Raw genomic sequence first — 24,785 nt, 5'->3', positions numbered from 1 at the left:
AAGGGTAATATTTATTCATAATCTTTCTTAACAATTGATAACACACTGTCACCCTACAGATGCATCTATTCGAATGTAAGACCTTAAGAAAAAAAAGCTTCTTTTCCCAAGTAAGAGAGAATATTTAGTTAATTAAATCAATTTTAGTTAATTTAATTTTTATGATTAAATAAATTATAATTTCGGTTAAGTCGATTTTATCAATCAATTATCAATTATTTAAATTTATAATTTCTAGATTTATTTACATAGTTTAAAATAATAAAACATAATTATTTTAATATGATATTCATAAATTAAATCTTTAATTGTTTCTAATAAGTTGGTGTATACTTTTATTTTTCAATGGAATCATTTTTACTGTAGTACCAATGATTTTTAATACTCAAAGAACAACAAACTTAATGACAAGACATAAACTGACAACAGATAATTAAAGAATTATATGGTGATGGTATTTAATTTTTTTTTTATACATTTGATCATTTTTAATATTTTCTTAAATATTTTAAAATATTTAACTATTTTTATAATTTTTAGTACACATATCTAATATGTATAATATATAGTTATAAAAAATAGGAAAATATATGATTTTAGTACACATATAATATATATTAGAATTATAGATGTTTACACCTACAATCACGTAGAGTATATTTTTCTTCCCTGTGCCTGCTCCTAGCTACCACCATTCATTTCCAATCAAGCATGTCTAACAGCCACAGTACCTCTTCTTTGGAATTGGCTGCCTCAGAGAAGTCCATCTCAATGCCGAAAACATCAACGGCACCGTCTTCCGCGAAGAGCAAAGAGACCCATGCCCGGATTGTCGAAATAAAGGGATAATTAGGAGAGAAGACAAGGTAATCAAAAGCTAGAGCTCTGGAGGCTGTAAGGAATGGTGATTTATTGATTATGCTAGCAGCCTTTTTCGAGTCCTTCCGCCCCACAAGCACCAAAACACTCGCATTCTGTCTCACAGGAATGGTGAAACTCGGGTCAACAGGTAAGGTCAGCTTGTACTCGGGACCCTCGAGATGAAACTTAAGCATGTCGCAGATTCCAGCAGATGGGATCTGCATTCCTCTCTGGAGGACAGAGCCGGGGACAACTTCGGAGAAAATAAATTTATCTTCGGTCCAAATGTCGATGAAGAATTCCAGTTCGTCAAAGGAAAGCCTTGGAGGGGGAAGTGTTCGCCTATGCTGCTGTTTATAAAACAATTGATACAGTTTACAATAGGTTGCAGTAGGAGGATCGGGCCGTTTGCAAGTCGAAGGACATCTCCTTGCACATACACATTTCCAAAAGTAATCATCTTTAGCTATGTGTCTCCATTGCTTACAAACCAGCATGCAAGCTGCGAGGTCTATGCCATCTAAGAAAGGAAAAACAACCTTCAAAACTTCTTCAAATGACATTTCCGGATTGAAAATTGACTATCGGCAGCCAAAAGATAATTTGCTTCCTGTGAAAGAAACATAATTAAGTTTTAAATGTCTAAATCATCCATGGATTACCATTAAGCTCAAAACAAGAATGTAACACGAACATTTTACAGCAAGATGTTTATTGAAACAAAACATCAAACCATGCATTCAACATAAAAGATAATATAAAGGGTATCCTAACCGTCTTTGAAACTAAAACCGTAAACAAAATGACAATTCTTCTCTTCCCAGAGTTAGCTACTTTCGTATTGTACAAGAAACACCACGATCGGATCAATAACCTCTGAACACAAATACAATTTGAGCAATGCCAACTTACATCGACATCAAAACAAAAATCCAGCATAACCCCGAATTAGCTACTAGCTTATTATACTCCGATTGGACCAACAACCTCTAAATACAAATGCAATTTGTACAATATAGACTTGCATCAACACCGAAACATAAGTTTACAATACATTACATTTCCTTCCCAACTAGCCAGATACGCATCATAATACACACATCATGCGAATTTAAAGCATTCAACTTACAATATTTTCACATCATGTGAGTTTAAAGCATTCAACTTACAATATTTTAACAGTTCAACAACACGATGGATCGCCTATTCGACACTAGGTGCAATTATTACACTCCATATAATACCTTTCTAGCTTTAACAACTTACTTTAGTAAAACTAAAAAAACACAGATGATTCTGTGCTCCAAATTTCCACTTTCCAGAACAACCCCAAGTCTACTTCAAACAACAAAAACAAAACCCAAATTCATACTATATATAACTCTCAAAATACCACCTAGAAAAAACCATAACTTTGACTAGATTAATAGAAAGTAAAACAAAAAGACAAAATCAAACCCTACTATTACATGATATGTAAAAGAATCCGAACTTTGTAATGCATACAAAAAAATCAGCCAAAAAAAGCGAAAAAAATGGAGGGAAAAAGAAGAGAAGAGAAATGAACAAACCAGAGATGGAGAGAAAGCCAAAGAAGGTAGGGAAAAAGTAATTATTAACCTATTTATCAGTGGAACTTTGAGGGAAAATTCTGGAGATTCGAGTAAAATGGAAAGTGAGAACAATTACTTATAGAGGAGAGGCTGCAGGGTGCAGACAGAGTCGGCAAAACTTGATTATGCTTCCACCTATTTAGGTTCATCAAAATTATTCTTTTAAGGCTTAATGTAAAAATAGGCCAAATTTAATTTTTGACGTTTAAGAATTTTTTTTTTGTTACAAATTGATGTTTAACGTTTTTAATATTTATATTTTCAAGAGTTTGCTATTATGTTTGATCGTTAATTGACATATGTAAGACATATAAAAGTTTAGAAATTTTATTTTAAAATAAAAGTAAAAAAGATAATTTACTTTTATAAAAAAATCTAATTTTTTCTTAAATCTAAAAAAAAAACTAATTCCAATACTCTTTACCCACGTTGGTTGCTGCCGATATTGCCTAGGTCGTCGCCCTTCGTCATCACTCACTTCATTTAGCCATATTTTAATACACAACGAGAGAAATCATCGCTTAAATTTTTGGAATTATCACCCATAGTCAGAATCAATAAGTAGCTACAATCAACAAATTTTTACTGCAATCATTACTTGAATCATGGGGTTCGATCGTTGGATGTTCGGGCAATCAGGCCGTCGAGATTTCTGTTGTGGTGGCAGGTGGTAGTGAGGGAATTGAAATTAAGGTTTTTTAATATTTTTTTATAATTTTAAAAAAATAGTTTTTTAAATAATAATTTTAAGTTTTTTTAAAAATAAAAAATTTGAAATTTTATATACCTAACAAGTGTCAAATAACGATCAAATTTAAAGACTGTCCATGCACCTAAAAGTCTAAAGTTGAAAACGTTAGGTATCTATTTTAACAAAAAATTCTTTAACCACCTAAAGTTAACTTTGCGTATAGTTTGGACACTTATTTTTACATTAAGCCAATAAAAAATGTAACAACTGTAATATAAGTTTTAAAAGTTTGATGATTAAAATGAAAGAATGCTAAAAGTTTAATGACACCATTAGTATAATTTACAGTTTATTTTATTTTATGACTTTAGTATGTACCTTTCTACCTAATTTTATAGGGATGTTTTAATTATTTTTTGTTTTTTAGTTAAATTATTTGTAAAATAAAAGTTTAATAAATTTTATCAATTAAAAAAGAATGTTAGAAATTTTTTTTTTTTGAGTAATTTAAGATGATTGTAAGATAATATTTTTCATAATCTTTCTTAATCATTATAAACGCATACACCCTCTTAACTACTACTTCAACCTAAGATTTTAAGAATGAACAATACACTTTTTTAACTACCGAAAATGGACAAAGTTCTAACTTCTAACTATTATAATTCATGTGCTTTTCTATACGACACATATAATTAAAATCTCTAATATAATTATTATGATATTATATGATATATGTACTTGTACGATCCATAACATTATGAAATGAGTACATCCCTTATAAAATTCATGTATATGTTACGATACATTGTGAACCTTATCATTCCCATGTAATCAAAATAATTAAAAGGCTTGAACTCCGAACCATGCACAACTCGAAATGAGCTATTACAAAGGCTAAAATCCGGCCGGCGGAAATGACTATTGGCCGACGTTAACATCCTAGTGCTGCATTATTCGATTTGTACATCCCTGCCAAGAACTGCTTGTGATTCTTGATCCGACATGTTGTAGCTTGTACTCCGCTTGAAAGAATTGTTGCTAAATAACCGAGCAATGGAGCTCTTTGATCGCGGAGCTGGACGACGATCCCCCTTACTTGATCTGCAGCTGCTGTTGCCACCGCCACTGTCCTTTTTCGAAAGGTCCTCGGATAGTGTGTTGACAAGTTTCTCAAAGTGACGCCTGAAAGTCGGATACCTTGAAACCGATTTGGTAATCCCTTGTAACCTTCGTTACAAAGCATAAACCGATGGGGTTAGATTAGTTAGCATACCCGAATGTCAAGAAAGAAAATGTATTTGTTGCATTCTCACCGTCGGGCGAATGCATCAAGTTCAGCTCGTTTACGCTCAGATTCTGGTGGAGATCCGATATTTGAATCTTTCAACCGTGCTGGATCACCACACAGCAACACTAATTTGCCCAAGTAATCCTTTTCTTCCTCGGAAAGATTCTCTGCTTTGATTTGCTCTTTTAGTATCAAAAAGGGATTAAGAAACCAATCAAAGATGGCGTCTTTCGGTCGGTTTGTGGCTGTGATTTCCGTATTGTCACCTAAGTAAAAGCAATTCCTTAGATGATGTCAAAGCCATTCGAAAGCTCGTAATCTGTCACGAGTAACTCTTCTTCAGGGGCACAAGAAGGAAACAAATTTACTTACTCAACAATATGCCCGATTTATTGGCCTCCATGGAGCGCAAGAGTGCCTGAAGAAAGCAATAAGCAGGCAAGCCGATGCTGACCACTCTACTTCCTTTGATAGACTTAGCTTCTTCAATGTCTTTAGAAGTTATCAGACCTTCCAAAACCAGTTTCTCGCCATTGACATGGCACTGCTTAAATAAGCCCTCGAGTAGCTGCACTAATCGTGAGCAAACTTATTTTACCACCCAACTACAGCAAAATACAAAATGCTTGTTTTATTCCAAGGGAAGGAAACCACAAGCAAACGAGTCATCACCTCGAGTGGATTCAATTCAAGCCTCGTATTTTTAAGTGAATCAATGCGGGCTGGAGGACGGGGTCTAAAAGAATCAGTTCTCAGGATGGGTCCCCTTCTGTTTCTACGATACTGAGGCCTGTTCATAAAAGAAAGCTCGTAAATTTTCCAAAGTTTATAATGTCTAGAGAACAAATTATAGGAACGGTGAATGAAACCTGGGCAAGCAAGATCCTTCTGGCATGTCGAGGACATCGTTGCTGTATTCATCATATATGGACAACGAAGCAACAATGTAACAAAGCCCAAACCAAAACGAGGATTCCTGCAAATCAAAGCACGTACAGGCAAGTTATATGTCAAAAGGGAAAAATGAAAAAGAAGACATGGTCTCTATCGTGCCTGCAGGTTCCATTAAAACACTTGGGTCACATTCAATAAAGTATGAAGCTCGGAGAAGAAAACGGAACATGGATTTGATGTCAAGTGGTACCATGGATAATGCAACAACAAATAACCTAACACGATTATCAATGAGATCTCGTACTTCAAATGTCAAATAACTAATCAGAACCAAGCGTAAGAACTTATATAGCTAAATGCTGCTGCATTTATGAAGTTCTGCATCAATATTCGAATGAAAATCAACGGAAGATGATGTTTTATTGGAAGACTAAGCAAAGGAACTAAAACTAAATAGAAGATATACACCTGGTAAACCACCACCGCGGCATAGGCACCAAGGAAGATACTAGAGACCATTGAGCCCAACATTGCCCCAACAACAGCCAGTGGCCAGAGTAAGATAGCAAGGCCTGCGAATGGTACACATATTGTCTCCAAGAAAGGGCCTTCTCGACCTATAAGGTCATGAAATAACCGATTCCACCCTTTAAAGAGCATGTAAGGACTTTTGAATAGGGCAATAAGCGAAATCACAGGAAAATCAACCATGGAACCAAGCACTGCAGCTATTAGAGCAGGAAGTAGATAACGGATTCTGCAATGAAGTTCATAAAAAGCTCAGTAGTTGACCTGAAAAAGGATTTATATTCCGAAAAAAGTGAAACCCCACAATGCTTAAGTTCCTATCGTATGGGAACCTAAATAGCAAGCAGTTACAAAATTCTCCACATTCATGAACATAGTTCACTAAATTTCTTCTACAATTTCAACTTTGAACCAACTAGTTCATAGACGCTATTTTGTCATATAAACTGTAACACTAGATGTCAATGATGGCAGTATAAATGATTGTAAAGCAATAATAAAAAACAAATAAAATCACGTAGATTTAGTATCTATGTATAGGAATAAGTACTTGAATACAAAAGAAATTTGCATAGAAAGAAATCTACTCAAACTGAATTTATTACACTTAACCAACATCTGAGAATAGAAGTATAATCTTGTACGGACTCAATAGGTCCAGACCCCATAGATCCTCAATTTTGCCTTCTATTTTATTTCTTTAACAAGTGAATTGCACCTCGAACATTCAGGCCGGATCAAACAGAATTTGGGTCACACAACTCTAACACAAACTTTGAACCATCCGAAAGCATTTAGTGGACACGGTTGCCAATCTCTAAGCAAATAAAAGAATGAGGTAAACATGCATAACGCCGCCATATTCTTTGTGAGAGACCTAAATGATAAAACAAAGTCTGGACAATAGAATTTACTCAATCTAATTTCTTGGCAATAGAATCTATCATGCATTTACTAGAACCAATATGTGAAAGAACCAGTGAATTCAAAACCGAAAGACCATAAGTTGTGATCAATTTAACTTCTAATAGCGGGAGAAACAATTCAATGATAATAAGGAATAGAATGATGCACAAATTTAAACTTATTATAACAGGCTCCCATATAAATTTTAGACTTGACATACAAGTTGCTGAGGGTTTCATAATCAGCAATGCTCTTTGCTGATAAAAGGATTTCTTGACCGAGGAATAAATCTTGGCCATGACAGTAACATGGCTTAAAACAGGAAAAGAGAAGTTCGCATCTAACCTTATCTCGTAGTATTGTCCATTTGGAGGCTCTTTCTGTTGCAGGTCTTCCATAAACGAGTTGTAGGAGTGGAAACAAACATCACAGAAATCCTTGACAACAGTGAAGCTGCCCTTGACAGTGCTCCAAGTACCATCCTGAAAAACAGGCCAATATGTAAGTCCCCATATTGTAGAATTGACGACATGAAGGTAAATATTTATGACTTACATAAAAACAGTGGAAAAACACATTGGTCTTTCCTTCTCCTACAACATCAAAAGTGGCGAATATTGGAGAAAGAAAGCCGTACAATATTCCCCCCAAGATACTTCCAACAATGCCAACAACCACCCACAGTATCAAGACAAATGGTAGGAATAAGCAGATAACAAGTTTCAGAAATGGCCCTAATAGTTTTGCTCTGCCAATTAAGACAAGTAAGAAACGGAATACATCGAAAATGAGGCAACGCAAATGGGGAAGTCAAGGATCAAGAAAAATCACCTCACAATGCTATAATAAGTGCAGTAACAATGATATGGCACAAGGCCTAATATGATCGATGAGTTTCCGACCATCATAACAAGGCATACCGGAGGGCAGAAAATGATTCCTGAAGATTAACAGTGCATTAGAAGATTAGATTGCTTAGTTCAGTACCTATGATTCGCCATATATGCATTGACATTGCATTTAATCACTAAATTGCACCATTATCAGGCAGCGGAAGTCCCAATCCCCATTTCCCAACCCTCCACTTTACAGATTATAAAGGAAAAACTATCAATCAACATATAATTCTGCAACTAAAAAACAATCAAATGGAAAATATATCCTCAAAACACCAATTTAGGGACACTAACCTTTAATTGTGCCTAATAGAAGCAAGCCAATAAAGTAAGGCAGAAAGCAGATAAAGTTCCATAAAGTAGCCAAAAATCCCTGTGGAGGCTCCATTATTTCTCCTGAAATTCACTTTCAAGATCTTCACAAAATTCACTACAATTCCATCTTACAGCTTAAACCTCCAAAGTTTTCCCTGCAAAACACTGGTGAAACCCCAACTCAACAACTGAAAAATAAAAGACAAAAACCCAGTTCACTAACACCAATCTGCTTCAAAACCCAACATTTAAAATCAAAATAAAAATATTCTGAGACCTTGGTTTAATCAAAGCCGAAGGCTTTAAAGCTTTGAATGAATATATCACATGGGATGTGCAGTTTTTGAGCAAATTGGAAGTTGATAACCCTTTTTTCCCCAGAAGTCGAGAGGGAATCGAGGTTCGTGGATTAATCAGTTACTGTCAAGAGCTTGGAAAAAGCAAAGAATTCTTTAGTTTTCTCAGGTTTTCTTTATTCTTTTCGTTTTTTTTTTCAGTTTTCTTTGGTCCCAACAGGAAGTTAACGTAAGTAAACAACATTTTCCGTCTTAGAAATGTAATTAAACCTTAAAAATCCGCATTAAAACGCCGATTTTGTCGTAATCATGCTCCGTTTAGTGAACAGATGGGGAATTTGATTCTAAAAGCGAACGTGACATTAGCAGTGGTTTACACGCTTCGTTTACATAATGCCACGTTGCAAAGTGAATAAAATAGCGCGTGGGTCAACTTGCGTCTATGATCAGTTGGTTCACTGTTGAGTCGATATCTTTGCTGTCCAAAAATCATAAAGAAAATGATTTAAGACTGAACTAATGCGTTTGCTTTAGCTTACCACCCAACTTTGTTAATTTGTACTTTTGAAAGGACTGCTTTATTACATCTCTTTGGCTTAATGTATGTTTTAGTCCTTGAAATTCCCTTTTAGTCCCAAATTGATCCTAAACTTATATTTCATTGCCCACTTCAGTCTAATATTTGTAACAGTGTTAGAAAATTCGGTTAACATGTGACACTCACTAAAACACATTATAGGACACTTTCAGCTAATTAGAACGTGACATGTAATCTTCATGTGGATTAATATTAAATATATAAAATTTTAGAAATTAAAAATAATTATTTTTAAAAAAAATCATCGGAAAAAAAAAGCAAATCATTTATATAAAAAATGAAGTATATAAATGTTAAAATATCAAATAGTTATTAGAAAGTTAAAAATTAATTATACCAAAATATAAGTTTTATAATAAAACACGTACCAAAAACATAAATTATACCTTTCTTCATTAACTTTTAATGTAAAAAATCTTCTGGCATAAGTCTCTTATTTTAAAATAATTAGTTGTGGCTATGATTTCATTTCTTTTGTCCGCTTTAGAGTATTATGACAGATCTACTCGAGTATAAATAAAATTTATTATATATTTTTATATAGAATATTTAATTGTATCCTAATAAGATATCTCAATCTAAAAATATTCGAATCTCATAAAAATGTTAATTAAAAAATAATTTTAATTTAATATAAAATAATTAATTTTACCCTCATATTCTCGTATCACTCGACCTTCACATAATCCATATATAATGCAATTTGGTACATTCTTTTTATCAGTTTATTGGAAAGATTTCAAACGTTTTCGATTCTTCTACAAAGTCAAAGAATATAGAATCTACACTTAAAGTTTATATGCATACAATGTATCTAAATTTTGATCTTAATCAAACTTTGGGTATTACTTTGAAAGTTTACTTTTTTAATGCAATAAATCAACGTGAAAAATGTTAATTTAAATTTATATATCTGCTGATATAAGAAAAGTTCTAACTAGTCGGCAGAGTTTTAGTTACATCAATCGAATCAACTTAAACCAATCGAATTTGTTCGGTATATAAGATAAGGTTATTTTTTCTATAACTACAAAAATATTATTTTACAAATATATTTATTTGAATATTATTTAATATATTTAAAACATTTTAGATCTTAAATTCTAATTGAGATACCTAAAAGGGACAAAGAACTACATCTTATTTATAAATGAATAGATAATTTGAAGGTGATTGACAACTTCGATTCAAACTTTAAGTATTCAGGGTCATTACAAACTGAGTGAAAAAAATATTGGCAGTTTCCTTTAGTGGTACGTGAGTGGCTAAACAATTGGTGCTCGTACACCTAAAAGGGACAAAGGCTACATGCTTATGTTGTAACACCCCAACCCGTACCCGACCTGAATACGAGTCCGAGATGTCACATTGACATTTTCAAAACCTTTGTTATTGTAAAATAACTGAACATTTGGAATTTATATTAAAAGAAAATACAATCATATATTATTCAATTGTGTTTGGTATAAAATTTTGAGATAAAAACGTGTTTATGAACGGTGAAATACAATATGAACAGTACTACAGTAACCTGCTACAGTGATTTTCGTAAATTGCACATAACACTCGTAAAAATTTAACCGTTCATTTCTTTGCATTTATACTTATATAAATATGTTTAAAATATTACAAAACTCGATCAGAGCATAAATACCTAATTTACCTACTTTATTTATATGCCAACCTATTTATCACATAATACTACATACTGTGTAATTTACTTCTGATCTGATCTTTGAGCAGAGATATGTTGTTACTTTGAACTTAGCTTTGATCCTTCTGCTTCTCAGTACCTACGTGTAAATCACTTACACGCTAAGTCATAGACTTAGTGAAGCAAAAACATAATAATAATGCATTTCTCATAAATATAAACATTCAATCTATGAATTCAATCGTGTCGCATATAATTCAGTATACATGATAACATAAGATAATACAAGTACTTTTAATACCTTTTATCGTATAAATATATATATCGAACATTTCTCTACATACCATGGAACACATATACTACTTCACAACAAAACATACATAGTAGCAAATCAATTTATTTATTTACTCTCTGTAAAGACCATGTATTAGCCCATGTATACTTTTGAGAACTTAAGGTATGTGAGTACATTGAGGTTGTGCACACATATGCTGTCACCACAGCTCGATCAATGTCCCGAAGGACCAGTCCATAGATTCTGAAGAACCTAGGTAATCAGTCCATATGTCCCGAAGAACATAGGTAAACAGTCCATATGTCCCGAAGAACATAGGCAAACAGTCCATATGTCCCGAAGAATATAGGTAAACAGTCCATATGTCCCGAAGAACATAGGTAAACCCTCGACCCTTGGCATGCCAACTATACCCTAGCTCTCATATCACATAACATGGGCATTATCATTTAACAGTTCACATTACTTGTCATTTCTCTTCTGTCATATACCACATGTATGTGTAACCATATATTCCATATCATATCACATGTATCACGTATTGCCTATTCATATGTCATTTCATATAACATATATCATATGTGCATGTAATCACATAGATCGTATCATATAGCTTCATTCATATCACATATTCATATAAGCTCATAGTTCTTTCACATAGCTCACTATCTTATTTTCATATCATATATCTTATAATAGATTCTTATATCATCATTTGTTTCCTTTCTACTTATTCATAATCACATTAACATGTAATGCAAGCAATATGTATTAATACATACATGTAATCACATAACTTATACCACATGATTCATGTAGTCATTTAGATCATTGTCTTTTAACACATATCCCATAATCACACAAATCATCACATAAATTACCAATCAAATCACATTTTAGGAGTTACTTCTTACCATAGTAACTCCATCACTAGCTCATCGCAAGCCAATGTTTATTCAATAATATAAGTACAAATTAAATTGCACTCACCTTAGCCTTGCTTTGATTCGATTATAATCCTTTGATTATTCCGGAACTTGTTTAGGCTCAATATCTACATAAATATATCATTTCAAAACAACTATCAGAAGCCTAAACTTTAAACTTGATGTTAATAACTTAAACCGGTTTAATGAATCAAATTCTATATTTTCATTTAGGGGGGAATCGATACCCCCCCACGGGAATCGATACCCCTTGAACATACTGGAATTTTTCGTTCAAGAGGGGGAATCGATTCCCATTCATAGGGTATCGGTTCCCTCTACCCAGAAATTGTATTTTAAGCTCGAAAATCATCAAATTTTCCTTCAATTCTTCTATTTTAAACCCCTACCATGTCATTAAACTCAAATACCATTACTTAAACTAACTTATATCCATGAAAATCCTCTATGACTTCAAAATCCTATCCTTTATATGAAATTCAAGAATCATACTAAAATTTCAATATGTTCTAAATACAATTCTAACACTTCTATCTTCTTATTCTCATAGATGACAAGTCAAATTCAACTTAAAATTCAACTTATCAACTCTATTCCATGATTTCATATAAAAACTCATTTTCTTTAATCTATCATAACTCTTTTATCTTTTGCTTTTAAGATAACTTAAGCTTTCCTTAAGCTTAATTATCATCTAGTGATCATAACCCAACTTTTAAAACAAAAAATAATTAACAAAATAGCAAACTCACCTTTGATGTCTCTCTCTCTCTCGTGTGGAAGAACAAAGGAGATGAAGTGGAGAAAATATCTCATCATCCTTATCCCACATGCCTATATATCATTTAATTATAATTTTCAAGTCAAATGACCATTTTGCCCTTTAATTCTTTGGATAATTACTATAAACTTTTAGGAAATATTTCCGAACAAATCATTAAACTATTAAACTATTCTACTTTAATCACCATATTCTGAAATTTTACAATTTTGGTCACTAACCCGTATTTTGGGATGTTACATATGTATAAATGAATAGATAATTTGAAGGTGATTGACTACTTTGATTCAGACTTTAAGTATTCATGGTCATTACAAACTGAATGAAAAATTTTTGGCAGTTTTCTTTAGTGGTACGTGAGTGGCTAAACAATTGGTGCTCGTACACCTAAAAGGGACAAAAGCTACATGCTTATGTATAAATGAATAGATAATTTGAAGGTGATTGACTACTTCGATTCAGACTTTAAGTATTCATGGTCATTACAAACTGAGTGAAAAAATATTGGCAGTTTCCTTAAGTGGTACATGAGTGGTTGATCAACTGGTGCTCGTATACCTAAAAGGGACAAAGGACTATATGCTTATTTATAAATGAATAGATAATTTGAAGGTGATTGATTACTTCGATTCAAACTTTAAGTATTCATGGTCATTACGAACTGAGTGAGAAAATATTGACAGTTTCCTTTAATGGTTCGTGAGTGGCTGATCAACTGCTGCTCATGAAAGTTATTCTCACTTTTCATATTCTCATTGTCATGTATGTGGGATGTGGTATAGGTAGTTTGGTTGGTTTTTGATGAAAAACCAACCCTATAATTACCCATTAGCTAAGAGGTTCCTAAGCATCGCAATTCATTCTAAGTATTTTCATTTGAGAGCATTTGGAAATTTATTTCATCTAAGTGAGGTTTTGAATGTTTAAAAGATCATTGACAATTTTGATTTTCGTGTATCTAAACTTGGAGTGATCAACGATAATTCATGGTTATTTGATATATTTGATAGTGGTGCAACCACATCCCATATCTCAACATAACTTTCATACACAAACTTTTGATTTATATGTGGATTATATGTCATAATCTGTATATAGAATAATAATATTTTTAAAATATATTAACTTTCAACCCCTTTTTTTGTTAAAATAGTTTTTACCTTAATAAAAACTATTAGTTATTAATGATCAGCACTTGTTGTTGATAAAATATTTTCATATACACTTATTTATTAACATGAAAAATGTCACAACATCATTTATTATAATGAGATATTGACACGTCAATAACTAAACACATAAAAATAACATTTTAGCAACAGATGTTGATCGTCATTCAACTAACGATTTTTATATAAAAAGTTTGTCATTTTGACCAAAATTACAACATTAGAATCTAAAACATTTTTAAAATATATGATTCAAAATGATTATTAATACAAACATTAAAACTTTTTTATAGGAGTTAATGGCTTTATTAAAAATAGAAAATATCCAAATTACAATGAAGATTTACAACCACAACCGTAAACTAAACACATACTACGTACATTTTTCTATAATCAATAACACAAAAACTTAGTCACTCAAAATCACACAATGATCATACAAGGAAAAGGTTAAAATACATAACAAGATAAACTTGAACAAAAGATAAATATGAACAAATCTGATTGTATCGACAAATAAACCATAAAAGGGGATCAAGTTATTGAAAGACCACCGACAAACCGTAAATCAAGGTCGAATGACGTGAAAACCCCATCCATGAACGAAAATCATGTATCCAAATCCAATCCGAGAGTTTAAAACAGAGAAGATCGGCATGATAATAAATATCCTAAGTTTGTCTCCTTAATGTGTTTGATTTGGTTATGGTATCATCTCAAAAGGGACCATTAATGGCAAATAACCCAGGTCTGACCATGCAAATCCAGTACAAAGGTACCCAAAGGACTCTAGCCCATACCATTTATTTTTATAATAATTGCACATAATCTTTTAACAAAGAATATTATATTTAATACGTTAAGCTTAGGTTTATTTACATTGTCACTTTATCTAAAAAAAACGAATTTTTAATTTATTATAATTACGCTTTGTTAACCAAATACGTATATATACTTTTTTTTAACAAAGTTAACATTGACGATTTAATATGTTAATTATAAAATTTCAATGATATAATTGTTAGAACTAAATCATAATAAATATGAAAATTAACTTGGATCTAATTTTGTCAAATCATCAAGAATAAAATACTAGATGCTTGTTTGTTCCTTTAAAAAAATCATTTTTCAAAATCACTTTTCAAAAATAATATTGAAACCGATAAAGACCGAAATCATATCTCCAAACCTGCATGTTTCTAGGGTTTATAAAAGTTGAACAAATAAAAGTTGGGGAATACATATTCATGCAATGCTAGTCCATGATTGGATAGCTTTAGGATCAGTTTCCATACGCATGAAATCTGAGGCTTGGGAATGTAAACAAGAAACAAATCTTATGGGAGGTGTGACAGTATCTATCTCGTGCTTCCATATATTTGCCATGCCTTTGCCATCTTCACATGTTTCTAGCAAAAAGGATAACCTTCTTTTTCACCAATATATATGGATGACAACGTATTAGATATATGTATTTTTGAAATATTCGAAATCATAATTTTACCTAAATATAATATTTTGTCTATATATTATCTGAGAATTATTTTTTTAATAGAAAATGAGCCATTATCTTAGGCTTTTACACGAATATAGGGGCCGGCAAAGGATCAACAATAATAAGGGAGAGGGATTTTGAGGGCGCCATCTTTGTTAAGTAATCAGTTGTTTCATTTGTTTCACGAGGAATATGCAAGAAACCAACAAACCATGCTTTAGAACAGAAGCTAGCGATGGCTTTATTGCAGCAAAAGGATTGGTTGACAATGGAGGAGAAAGGAGATGAGGCATCACTACTATCAGTTTGAGCTAGTAACTTCTCGAAGCCGTAGTTCCATGCTAATTTTATTCCTTCGTGGATTCCCCACGTCTCAGCTTCAAGAACCGTTGTGGTACTGAGTGACTTGCTAAAAGCTCCGAGGCAAGATCTTATATGGTCTAGGAAAATGCAACCAATCAAATAACTAAATATGTATGTAAATATTATCTGAATATTTTTATCTGGATCTAAATTAAATATCATTATTCAATCGAATAATTAAATATGTATGTAAAAATTCTAAATTTTAAAATTTTAAATCATTTATTGAATATTAAATTTATAAAAATATGAATTTAAATCTACTAAAGTTTTAATTTAATAGATATAAATCGAATGGAATATGAATAAAAGAGGAGAAGATTCATGCATGCCAAATGAGGAATATATGTCATTGGAGTAGAGGGCCCATTACACATGGACTTTTAGGTTTTTGCTCTTGTGTTTGGTCTTTGGTCGTGGCTTACCACCACCAATGTCACTATATGTCTATGTCTCTTCCTTACTATACATGTGGGGTGTGTCATTGGAACATAATCATGTTTAATAAATCTTGCAAGATAACTAATCATTTTTATTAATATAATAATTTATAATCACCACAATAATCAATCAATTGTGGTTCATTGATTAATTGATTTCTTTAATTATTTTTTTATAAGTTTTGAGTTTCATTATTTTAAATTTGGTGGTAATCATCAAAATATTATCAAGTTTTTAAGGAATCTTGTGTCTGAAATGGGAAGTTTATCCCTTGATTTAATGAGAACTTAACTAAACTTTGCGTTTAATATTGTTTTTTTTCCTTTTCAATTCCCACGAAAAAAGTTAGAAATTTTAATTTAAACTCAAATAAAAGGATTAATAGAAAAAAATGACCTTTATATTATATAAGTTTAAACTCAAATATATTTTTATATAAAACAGCTGCTGATGCTAATAGAAAAGAGTAAAAAGAAAAGAAACATATTTATATTATGAAAATCATATAACCATTAGAGTTTCTTTAGTTGTTGAACAACCATGTTTTAGTTTAATTCGGTATAATTTAATATTTTTTTAAGTTATTTGTATTATTATGTGTACTTACTTATTGGGTTTAAATAAAAAAATAATCTTGTCAAATTAGACTAAACTATAAAGAAGATAAATCTTTTTTTATCAAATATTTAATATTAATTAAATTGAATAGCCTATATCAGTTGATCCAAGTGTTTGGATTTTAGAATTTATTGACCGACCTCAACGGTAAAAAGAAAAAGATTATTTTCTTTCTAGAGATCTGGAATTTGAGCAGTTATATCCGTAAGGTATATGTGTTTATTGTTAATTAAATAAAAAAATTCTGAACATATATTATCTTATAATCAACTCATACTAATAAAAAATTATAATCTATCAGATTTATGAGCAAAATTTGCCAGCCGACCAATGTATATGATAGGTGTTTTCAGCCCGCCAATCAAGCAAGCATGTCCATGGCAATCAGCAACCACGACCCATGTGCTTTTCTTTTTTTTTTGTTGCCTTCCCGGTTTCTAGGGATTTGATCTGACAAATATGAATCGATCTGTGTCGCATATTTGATTTTAGTAGGTGAATTTTCTAGTGAAAATTTTTTATATAGACAATGACTCAAACTCAAGACCTATTTAAACAATATTAAAGTACTTATCACTTGAATCAAGCTCCCACAAAAGCAGCAAACGAAACCCACGCCCATATTATAACTTTCTCCATATGTCTCCATCTCATTTGTTTTCCTATGTCCCTCACCCTTAGTGGCTTCCTTTTATTTATTTATTTGTCTCCCTCCACCCCATTCCATGCTCTCAACTATTATATAATACCCACTTTCATCTTTTGTTGGAGACATTGATACAGATCATAAGCTTCAAAGACAAAAGAAAAGGGGAAAGAATGATGAAGTTGAAGTCAAAGAGGTTTTGCAGAGGCAGCTTTAGGTTTGGCAATGGTGGGAATGGTGCAAAAGGCGGTGAAAAGAGATGTGGAGATAACAACAAGAATAGTACTATTAATGAAATCAAATGGGAACTTAGGCCCGGTGGGATGCTTGTTCAAAGGAGAGAAACTAGTGGTTCAAGTGTTGGTGAAGGGATGATCACTATCAGAGTCTCAACTGTTTCTCAATGCCATGATGTCTCCATTGGAGCAACTTCCACTTTTGGTAAGCATTTTTTATACACCTTTTATATATCAGGGACGAAATTAGCATTAAATCATGGGGTAAATTGTTTAATTTTAAAACTGACAGGGACCTAAGAAGTATTGAAACCAAAAATTGAGATTAGATTCTAAGGTGTTGAGTTAGTTTAGTCCTTTAAAATTTTGGGTTATTGATGAAGTCATTGGGCAAATTTTCTCAGGGGAGTTGAAGATGGTTTTGTCATTGATAACAAGCTTGGAGCCAAGGGAGCAAAGGTTACTATTCAAAGGGAAAGAAAGGGGTGATGATGAATATTTATACATGATTGGGGTCAAAGACAAAGATAAAGTGCTTTTGCTTGAAGATCCCGCCATAAAAGAAATGAAGAAGCATCATAGAATGACAGGAACCCAACAGATTGGCTCACCTTATTGTACAATAAGTGTATGACTCTTGATTGAAACCAACAAAAATATTGTACTTACTAACCACCAAGAAAAGTGCTAAACACATGGGTGAAATGTTTCACTTCGGTTAGATTAGGGACTTGGGTTGTATTAAAAGCTAAATATAATTTAATATGAAAGCTGATGCATTGCCACATATTTTGGCATAGTTTAATATGGTCATAAAAGTATGTTGATTCCTCATTTGATGTGATATTTTACTAACAATTTTCATTATTTTTAATTAGGAGTGTCAGGGGACACTTACGTCCACAAATTACTTGAACTTGATTGTGTTATTGTTAATCAAGCTTGATACAACTAGTTCGAGCTATCAAGCAAGTCAAATTAGAGTATCTAACCCAATAACGAAGATTTTATTTGAGGCCTACAGCACAAAGGCTTAATATAAAAATAAGTGTATAAATTATACAGTTTTTCTTATTTATGTGTCTAAATTATTTTTCTATCAGTTCAGGTGTATAACGTTAACAATCGTTACTATTTTAATTGCTCAAATTGTAACGACCGTTAAAAAATCTTGTTAAGTGACACATGTTGAATTCTAGTAATTTTGAAGATTTTTTTTTCTAAAAAAGTTAAAAATAAATTAGGGGAATCCGCTCCTCGCCTCTTCAGAAACATTGATTGAGTTCCCTAATATATCTATTTCATTCATTCATCCTTTCCGCCCGGACATGCGTTGAAATAGAAACTTTCGTTGACTCCGTTCGAAAGTCACTTCCCACATTTTTTTTTCGTTTTACACCCAAAACATATAAATTTGCTATAAGTAAATCCCTTAGGTGCTTGTGATGAAGGTGGTTGTGTTGTTGGGTGATTGTGTCATCGGTGGGTGGAGATTTGGTCAACGGTAACGATGGCAAACGGTAGTGGCCAGCGTGGGTATAGGGATTCGAATATTTTTTTTTTTAAAGTTTGAGGTCTTTTTTAAGATTTTCAAAATTTTGGGGTTTTTAAAATAAATTATTTTTTATTTTTTATTTTAAAATAAAATCTTCGAAATTACCAGAACATGACACATATTACTTAACAAGATATTTTAACACTGTTACGATCGAGACTTAAAATGACAACATTTATATCTTATGGCGACTAAAGGGGAAGATTAACATTTTGTCCCTTAAATTTTTGGCAAGATCCTTCACTGCTAAATTATATAAATAATTGTCAAAGTTGAGGGAAAGAAGACTTAAAGAAGGAAAATTTTAAGGAAGAAGAGCTGGCAATTGATGAGGTATTGAGTTTGATTACAAAAGTTAGGTCCCTCATATGGTAAAGTTTATTTAATTCAATCAAAAAAAGGAAATGTTTTATATTGAAAACCCTGTAAATGCTCATTTCAAGGTCATTCCTAAGTTATATATTTGCACGCCTAAACACATATGGTCCCATGACAGGTTTTGCATATTCCTTGTATTTGAAAGCAAATATGATATGTAGGGAAGCTTACTTTGAGAATGATTTGCAATATATAATCTATAAGTGGCCAACACATTTATATACTTTTTCTGGACTTGTTTAAGTTAAAAGTGGCAGAATAATTTGGTACACCAATATTGTTTATCATTTCAGTTTATTTCTAGTTATGCATCTTTAATAATTTTGAGTTAGTTTAGAGTTTATGATTTAAATTCCGTTTTCTCCGGTTCGAAAACTGTGATGTTGATTGTTTCACAAAAAATAAATTAAGAGAAAAAATGAAGATTTATGATGGATGCAGAGGTTCTCGGATTACTATGGCCATACAACTATATATATCTCGGCTTCTATGATTTAATGTACTATATTATAATCCTCTAATAATATTCTACCTATTATAATGAAATACTTTTTCTTTGTGAATATATATACTTTTTTCGTTTAAAGGTTTTCCATATTGTAATATGAAGTTTCGTCTGGGTCAACTGTAAACTCTTGAAAAGAGTTACTATTCACAGCATTTAGACATAATTAATTGTTTGTACTTCAGTAATTTTCTGCTGTTTTTTATTTTATGATTTTGTTGGATAGTTTTCGTGGTTGAATGATGCAGGTGGAAGCACTACTTAAGGTGTAATACCTTAAATTCGAGTGGGTCTAAAGTGCCACGTTAGGTTACTGAGGCAATCACTAAATTAAAAAATCTTTTTCATTTACATTTAAAACTTGTTATATTTTTCCAAACTAGACATCTATAACCGTTATAAAATACTTTCAAGAGCTCCATGACACATAGTTTAAATAAAAATAATGAAATCTCAAGTTTACAAACTTGGTACAATAATAAGGGTCCTATGAATACAATGCCCACTAAAAGCTACAGTACAATACTCTGGAAGGGATGTTGGAAGTCCTACTGTGATAGTGCTTCTCGAATGACTCATCTAACTAACCTACGAACGAAAATATCCGAACGTTGAGCTTACAAAGCCTAGTAGTATAATCACTAATCTAGAGTAACATTATAAGTCTCATAAACATAAGCATGCTAGAAGACATGGTAATAAGCAGTAGGTACATGCATGACCATAATCAAGTGCTACTTACTTAAGGTTCAATTGTTCTATCACTATTGTAAGAATCTCATGCTTCCCTTAGTCCTCTGCTAAGTGTCTCGCCATGAGTATACGTATATTGGGTCTTTATCCACAATATCGAACTACTATGCATTCTCTAAATCCAACACACAAACTCACTACTAGTACTCAGTCTCACATAGTCGTTAGATACTAGTTACAACTGGGGGAACCTGATGTCAAATAAGTCTCGATAAAATTCCCACGAAGCTGCTAAATGATCTCATGATCCTCACAAAGCCTTCGGGTAGATCATGGAAGGGAACTCAGTGTCACATAAACCTCGGTACAATTCCAAGTCAAACTTAGCATTGGATCGGTCTCACATAGCCGTCAAGCCAAGCATTAAGGATATCTATTATGAAATACCACTTCAATCACACATGTATACCTGGTGCCCAAAGGCCACACACAATAATAAATGCTACACCAGGGCAACCAAGGTAGCTCAGCTACACACTAGCTTAGCTTGTTATACTCAAGTAAGGTTATCCCTTCACTCGTTATTATCTCGCTCGTTCTCTCATCTAGAACGTTCTGCAGTGGTTTATTAATCTTTTACATCTATTAGTTCATTAAATCGCGATATTACGGTCATTTAACACTTGAGGTTACAACAATCAAGCTTTAAATGCCTTAGATATGTTGGGATTTTGTCTCGGCTTGACGATCGACGATGATGGCTTGACGATTTACGACGACTTGATAGAGAACATTGGCGGTGACAGATAAGCTTGGCAGCAACTTGAAAGGGCTATGATGAAAACCCTAATTTTACTTTGATCTAGACCATTAGATGGGATTTAGATCTGACAGTCCATGATGAGCGACGACTGAAGCTAAGGGTAAAACCCTAGATCTCTTGAATTTGGACCACTGGATCTGGCCATCCAATGGTTGGGGCACGCGGCGGCTGAAAGAGAACATGATAAAACTCTAATTGCTCTGGGTCCTTACGTGGACTTTCGGCTTTGGGTTTTACTTGTAATGGGTCACAACTTTATATTATACTTAGTAAAAGAACATTTAATATATATATATATTTCATTTATTTAAAAATAATAATGATAATGATAATGATGATGGGTCGGGAAAAATGATGATTACGGCAAATGATCAAGAATTCATGGATTTCGTAACAATTAATCATTGAATTAAAGTGTGTGTTATATGATCAAGAATTCGGTTAAATAGTTAATTGGCCGGTTACGATATCCGTGAACTCTTGATAATTCTAACATGTACCGTTACTAATGGCGGCATTTGAAACATCAGAATTAACCATTAAAGAAGCTAAGTTGGGACAATGTGAGAATTGAGATTCTCATTGTCAAATTATTTATATTAGTGTTATTACATGTCTTCGACATGTATTTCTTCCTTTCGTAAAAAATTCTTACGATTTTTTAAAATCCGTGAACTCTTTTTTTCTTTCTTCTATTTTGATCCTATTTAGTACAAACCTAAAAAAAGTAACCTACAAGATCAACAAAGGCATGCCTTACAAAACACATCTTATTAAAAAACATAACTGACTTGACGTGTCTTTGCAAAAGGGTGTTACATTCCTAAATATTTTTTTGAATGATATTTATAAACATAATAAAGAAAATATAATATTTATATAAAAATGTATCGTTTCAACTATTTAATCTCATTTTATTGATTGATTTGATTTAATTCAAATAAATTTTAGTCTTCTCCTATCTTCATTCTCTTTGATTCAGATTTAAATAAGACTTTAAAAATGTGATACAATTTTTGCTAATTTTAATTAAAGTTTCGTGTCAAATTTATTCACTTAATTTCCTCGACTATGATAAAGGTGGAGGAAGTGATGAAAACGTTTCAAATTTCAACAATTTTCACTTTTAATCTCATGGCAAAAATCTTAGCCACTAAAATTAATAATAAAGTCTTTTGATTAAGACTAATTAAGAAATTATTTCTGCTCTCAATTAATATATATGAATGGAATTCATTGACCTTTTATGTTGCATTAATATATAGTTTATAATAAAAATATAAACGAAGGTATACAAATATAACATACATATTAAAGAAAATTAGTGTATATATATATATACATTATGATTTGGTGTGTTTATAAATCTCATAATTGTATTTGGATTTCGAGTTTTTTTTTTTACAATTCGTACCTAGGAGAGGGGGGAGAAATTATGATCCCGGTGAGTATTGAACTCGCAACTTAAGAGAGAAGAAAGACGTGAACTAAGAGCTTTTATCCATTTACTCTAGACATTGTTGACAAATTTTGAGCTTCGTAAATCTAACTTAAACCCACTAGATCTATAATAGGTTAAGATCAGTAATTAATTATGTTATACCCTCAATTATAAAAATGTGATTAAACCAATAAGTTAAGCAGATGGTGCCTTAAGTTAGTTTGCAGCTAAAGCAAAGAGTCCACAAATAGCACAGGGAACGGTGCAAAAGTAAGATCTGCAATTAAGGTAAAAAAGTAAGATCTGTAAGTAATGGAATCTCTTTGGATGTTTGAAACAACTCTTCTGGTTTATTCATGCATATGTTTGCTTGCTTCAGTGTTCATTTGTCTATAGATGTAGGTTTTCCTCTGATTCTACTGTGATGATTTGCTCTTGGCAGGTCACTAACAGAGAAAGTTGGCCTCAAACTGATCATAAGCCGAGCGTTGACTGGAGAAACATGGCCACCGTGCGATTAATATCGACGAGTATAGTCCATGGTGGCAATAACGATGCATCAGGTGACGAGAGGATTGAGCTAAATCCCTGGGATCTTCAGCACCTTCAACTGGAGTATATCCAAGAGGGGCTTGTTTTTCCCAAGCCTAAACTACTTACGGAAACGCTGATCCCACACTTGAAAACCTCTCTCTCGCACGCCCTACACCATTTTCCACCGTTGGTGGGTCGCTTAGCAACAACTCAACACCAAGATGATGACACCGTCTCTTTTTTCATTGACTGCAACGATACTGGAGCTTTGTTTATACATGCAGCAGCTGATGGAGTAACCGTTTCCGACATCATTAAGCCTGTTTACGTTCCTCCTGTTGTTCACTCGTGCTTCCCGTTGAATGGGCTTTATAACTACAATGGTATCACCAACCCGTTGGAATACAAGTAACAGAACTTGCAGATGGTATATTCATCGGTTGCAGCATTAATCATGTCGTGGCGGATGGCACATCATTCTGGCATTTCCTTAATTCATGGTCTGACATTTCTAATGGTTCCATTAGCTTATCCAAACCCCCTGTTTTTCGACGATGGTTCGCTGATGGAATGGATATACCCATTCGTATTCCGAGGTCTTCTGTAGATGTCACACAATGCAATGACGACTTCATTCGACCACCTATACGAGAAAGGATTTTCCATTTCTCAAAGGAAACCATTGCAAAACTCAAAGAAAAAGCTAACGACGAGATCGGATCCGACAACATCTCCTCTCTTCAAGCTTTGTTGTCTCATACCTGGGGATCTGTTGTCCGCAGCAGAAGCCTTGACCCAAATGAAGAGACGAAATACTGCATTATTGTCGGTGCTAGGCAAAGGTTTCGGGAGCTTCCGGACGGCTATTTCGGGAATGCAATCCTCGGCACCTTTGTAACTATGAAAGCAAAGGAGGTACTGGAACAAGGAATTGGCAAGCCGGCATGGCGAATGAATAGAACGATTGCCACAATGACCGGAGAATGTTTCAAAAGGTTGTTTAAGCCTTGGTTGACAAGCCCGCATTTCGTAACTTTGAGCAATGGCGATGCTCTGACGGCAAGTAATTCCCCTCGATTCAATACGTATGGTAATGATTTTGGATGGGGAAAGCCGATTGCAGTAAGATGCGGGCCATCAAACAAGTGTGATGGAATGCTCACATTATATTGTGGAGCAGAAGAAGGAAGTATCGACGTTGAAGTATGCCTGTTTCCAGAGGCATTAGAGGCTCTTGCAAGTGATCAAGAATTCATGGATACAGTAACCAATTAACCATTGAACTCAAGTGTGTTTTATTTTCATGTGTTGTGTGTTTGTTC

The 24,785-nt window shown here is 32.9% G+C and overlaps 3 protein-coding genes and 1 pseudogene across 4 annotated transcripts; 2 read left to right on the top strand and 2 right to left on the bottom strand.

Annotated features, from left to right (window-relative positions):
• Positions 1–615: 615 nt before the first annotated feature.
• On the bottom strand, positions 616–2,569 carry LOC120140365 (F-box protein At5g39250-like). The gene is made up of 2 exons (XM_039155354.1): positions 2,482–2,569; positions 616–1,471 (listed from the first exon to the last, which is right to left on the bottom strand). Exon 2 carries the CDS (start codon positions 1,422–1,424, stop codon positions 696–698), a length of 729 nt encoding a protein of 242 aa, XP_039011285.1. The 5' UTR covers positions 1,425–1,471; positions 2,482–2,569; the 3' UTR covers positions 616–695.
• Positions 2,570–3,926: 1,357 nt separating this feature from the next.
• On the bottom strand, positions 3,927–8,443 carry LOC120140362 (uncharacterized membrane protein At3g27390-like). 2 transcript variants are annotated; one of them, XM_039155352.1, is made up of 11 exons: positions 8,273–8,443; positions 7,975–8,183; positions 7,616–7,724; positions 7,340–7,532; positions 7,130–7,266; positions 5,819–6,107; positions 5,326–5,432; positions 5,129–5,246; positions 4,829–5,024; positions 4,482–4,722; positions 3,927–4,395 (listed from the first exon to the last, which is right to left on the bottom strand). In XM_039155352.1, exons 2-11 carry the CDS (start codon positions 8,066–8,068, stop codon positions 4,119–4,121), a joined length of 1,761 nt encoding a protein of 586 aa, XP_039011283.1. In that variant the 5' UTR covers positions 8,069–8,183; positions 8,273–8,443; the 3' UTR covers positions 3,927–4,118. The 2 variants fall into 2 exon arrangements, with proteins under 2 accessions (XP_039011283.1, XP_039011282.1); XM_039155351.1 differs by having other exon boundaries at positions 7,975–8,443.
• A 9,012-nt stretch (positions 8,444–17,455) lies between these two features.
• On the top strand, positions 17,456–18,376 carry LOC120140367 (BAG family molecular chaperone regulator 2-like). Its single transcript, XM_039155355.1, has 2 exons — positions 17,456–17,739; positions 17,939–18,376. Exons 1-2 carry the CDS (start codon positions 17,472–17,474, stop codon positions 18,166–18,168), a joined length of 498 nt encoding a protein of 165 aa, XP_039011286.1. The 5' UTR covers positions 17,456–17,471; the 3' UTR covers positions 18,169–18,376.
• Positions 18,377–23,431: 5,055 nt separating this feature from the next.
• LOC120140363 lies at positions 23,432–24,749 on the top strand (annotated as a pseudogene).
• Positions 24,750–24,785: the final 36 nt, after the last annotated feature.

Source organism: Hibiscus syriacus, unplaced genomic scaffold (assembly GCF_006381635.1).
Source record: "Hibiscus syriacus cultivar Baekdansim isolate YM2019G1 unplaced genomic scaffold, ASM638163v2 tig00110783_pilon, whole genome shotgun sequence".
NCBI lineage: Eukaryota > Viridiplantae > Streptophyta > Magnoliopsida > Malvales > Malvaceae > Hibiscus > Hibiscus syriacus.
The sequence above is the reverse complement of the archived record's forward strand: the minus strand, read 5'-3'. Positions and strand labels throughout refer to the sequence as shown.

Coding starts and splice junctions, on each gene's coding strand:
- LOC120140367 (XM_039155355.1), top strand. CDS start 17,472: ATGATGAAGTTGAAGTCAAAGAGGTTTTGCAGAGGCAGCTTTAGGTTT. Junction 17,740..17,938: donor TGGAGCAACTTCCACTTTTG/GTAAGCATTTTT, acceptor AAATTTTCTCAG/GGGAGTTGAAGATGGTTTTG.
- LOC120140365 (XM_039155354.1), bottom strand. CDS start 1,424: ATGTCATTTGAAGAAGTTTTGAAGGTTGTTTTTCCTTTCTTAGATGGC.
- LOC120140362 (XM_039155351.1), bottom strand. CDS start 8,068: ATGGAGCCTCCACAGGGATTTTTGGCTACTTTATGGAACTTTATCTGC. Junction 6,108..7,129: donor GGACAATACTACGAGATAAG/GTTAGATGCGAA, acceptor ACTTCATTGCAG/AATCCGTTATCTACTTCCTG. Junction 4,723..4,828: donor TAAATCGGGCATATTGTTGA/GTAAGTAAATTT, acceptor GCTTTTACTTAG/GTGACAATACGGAAATCACA.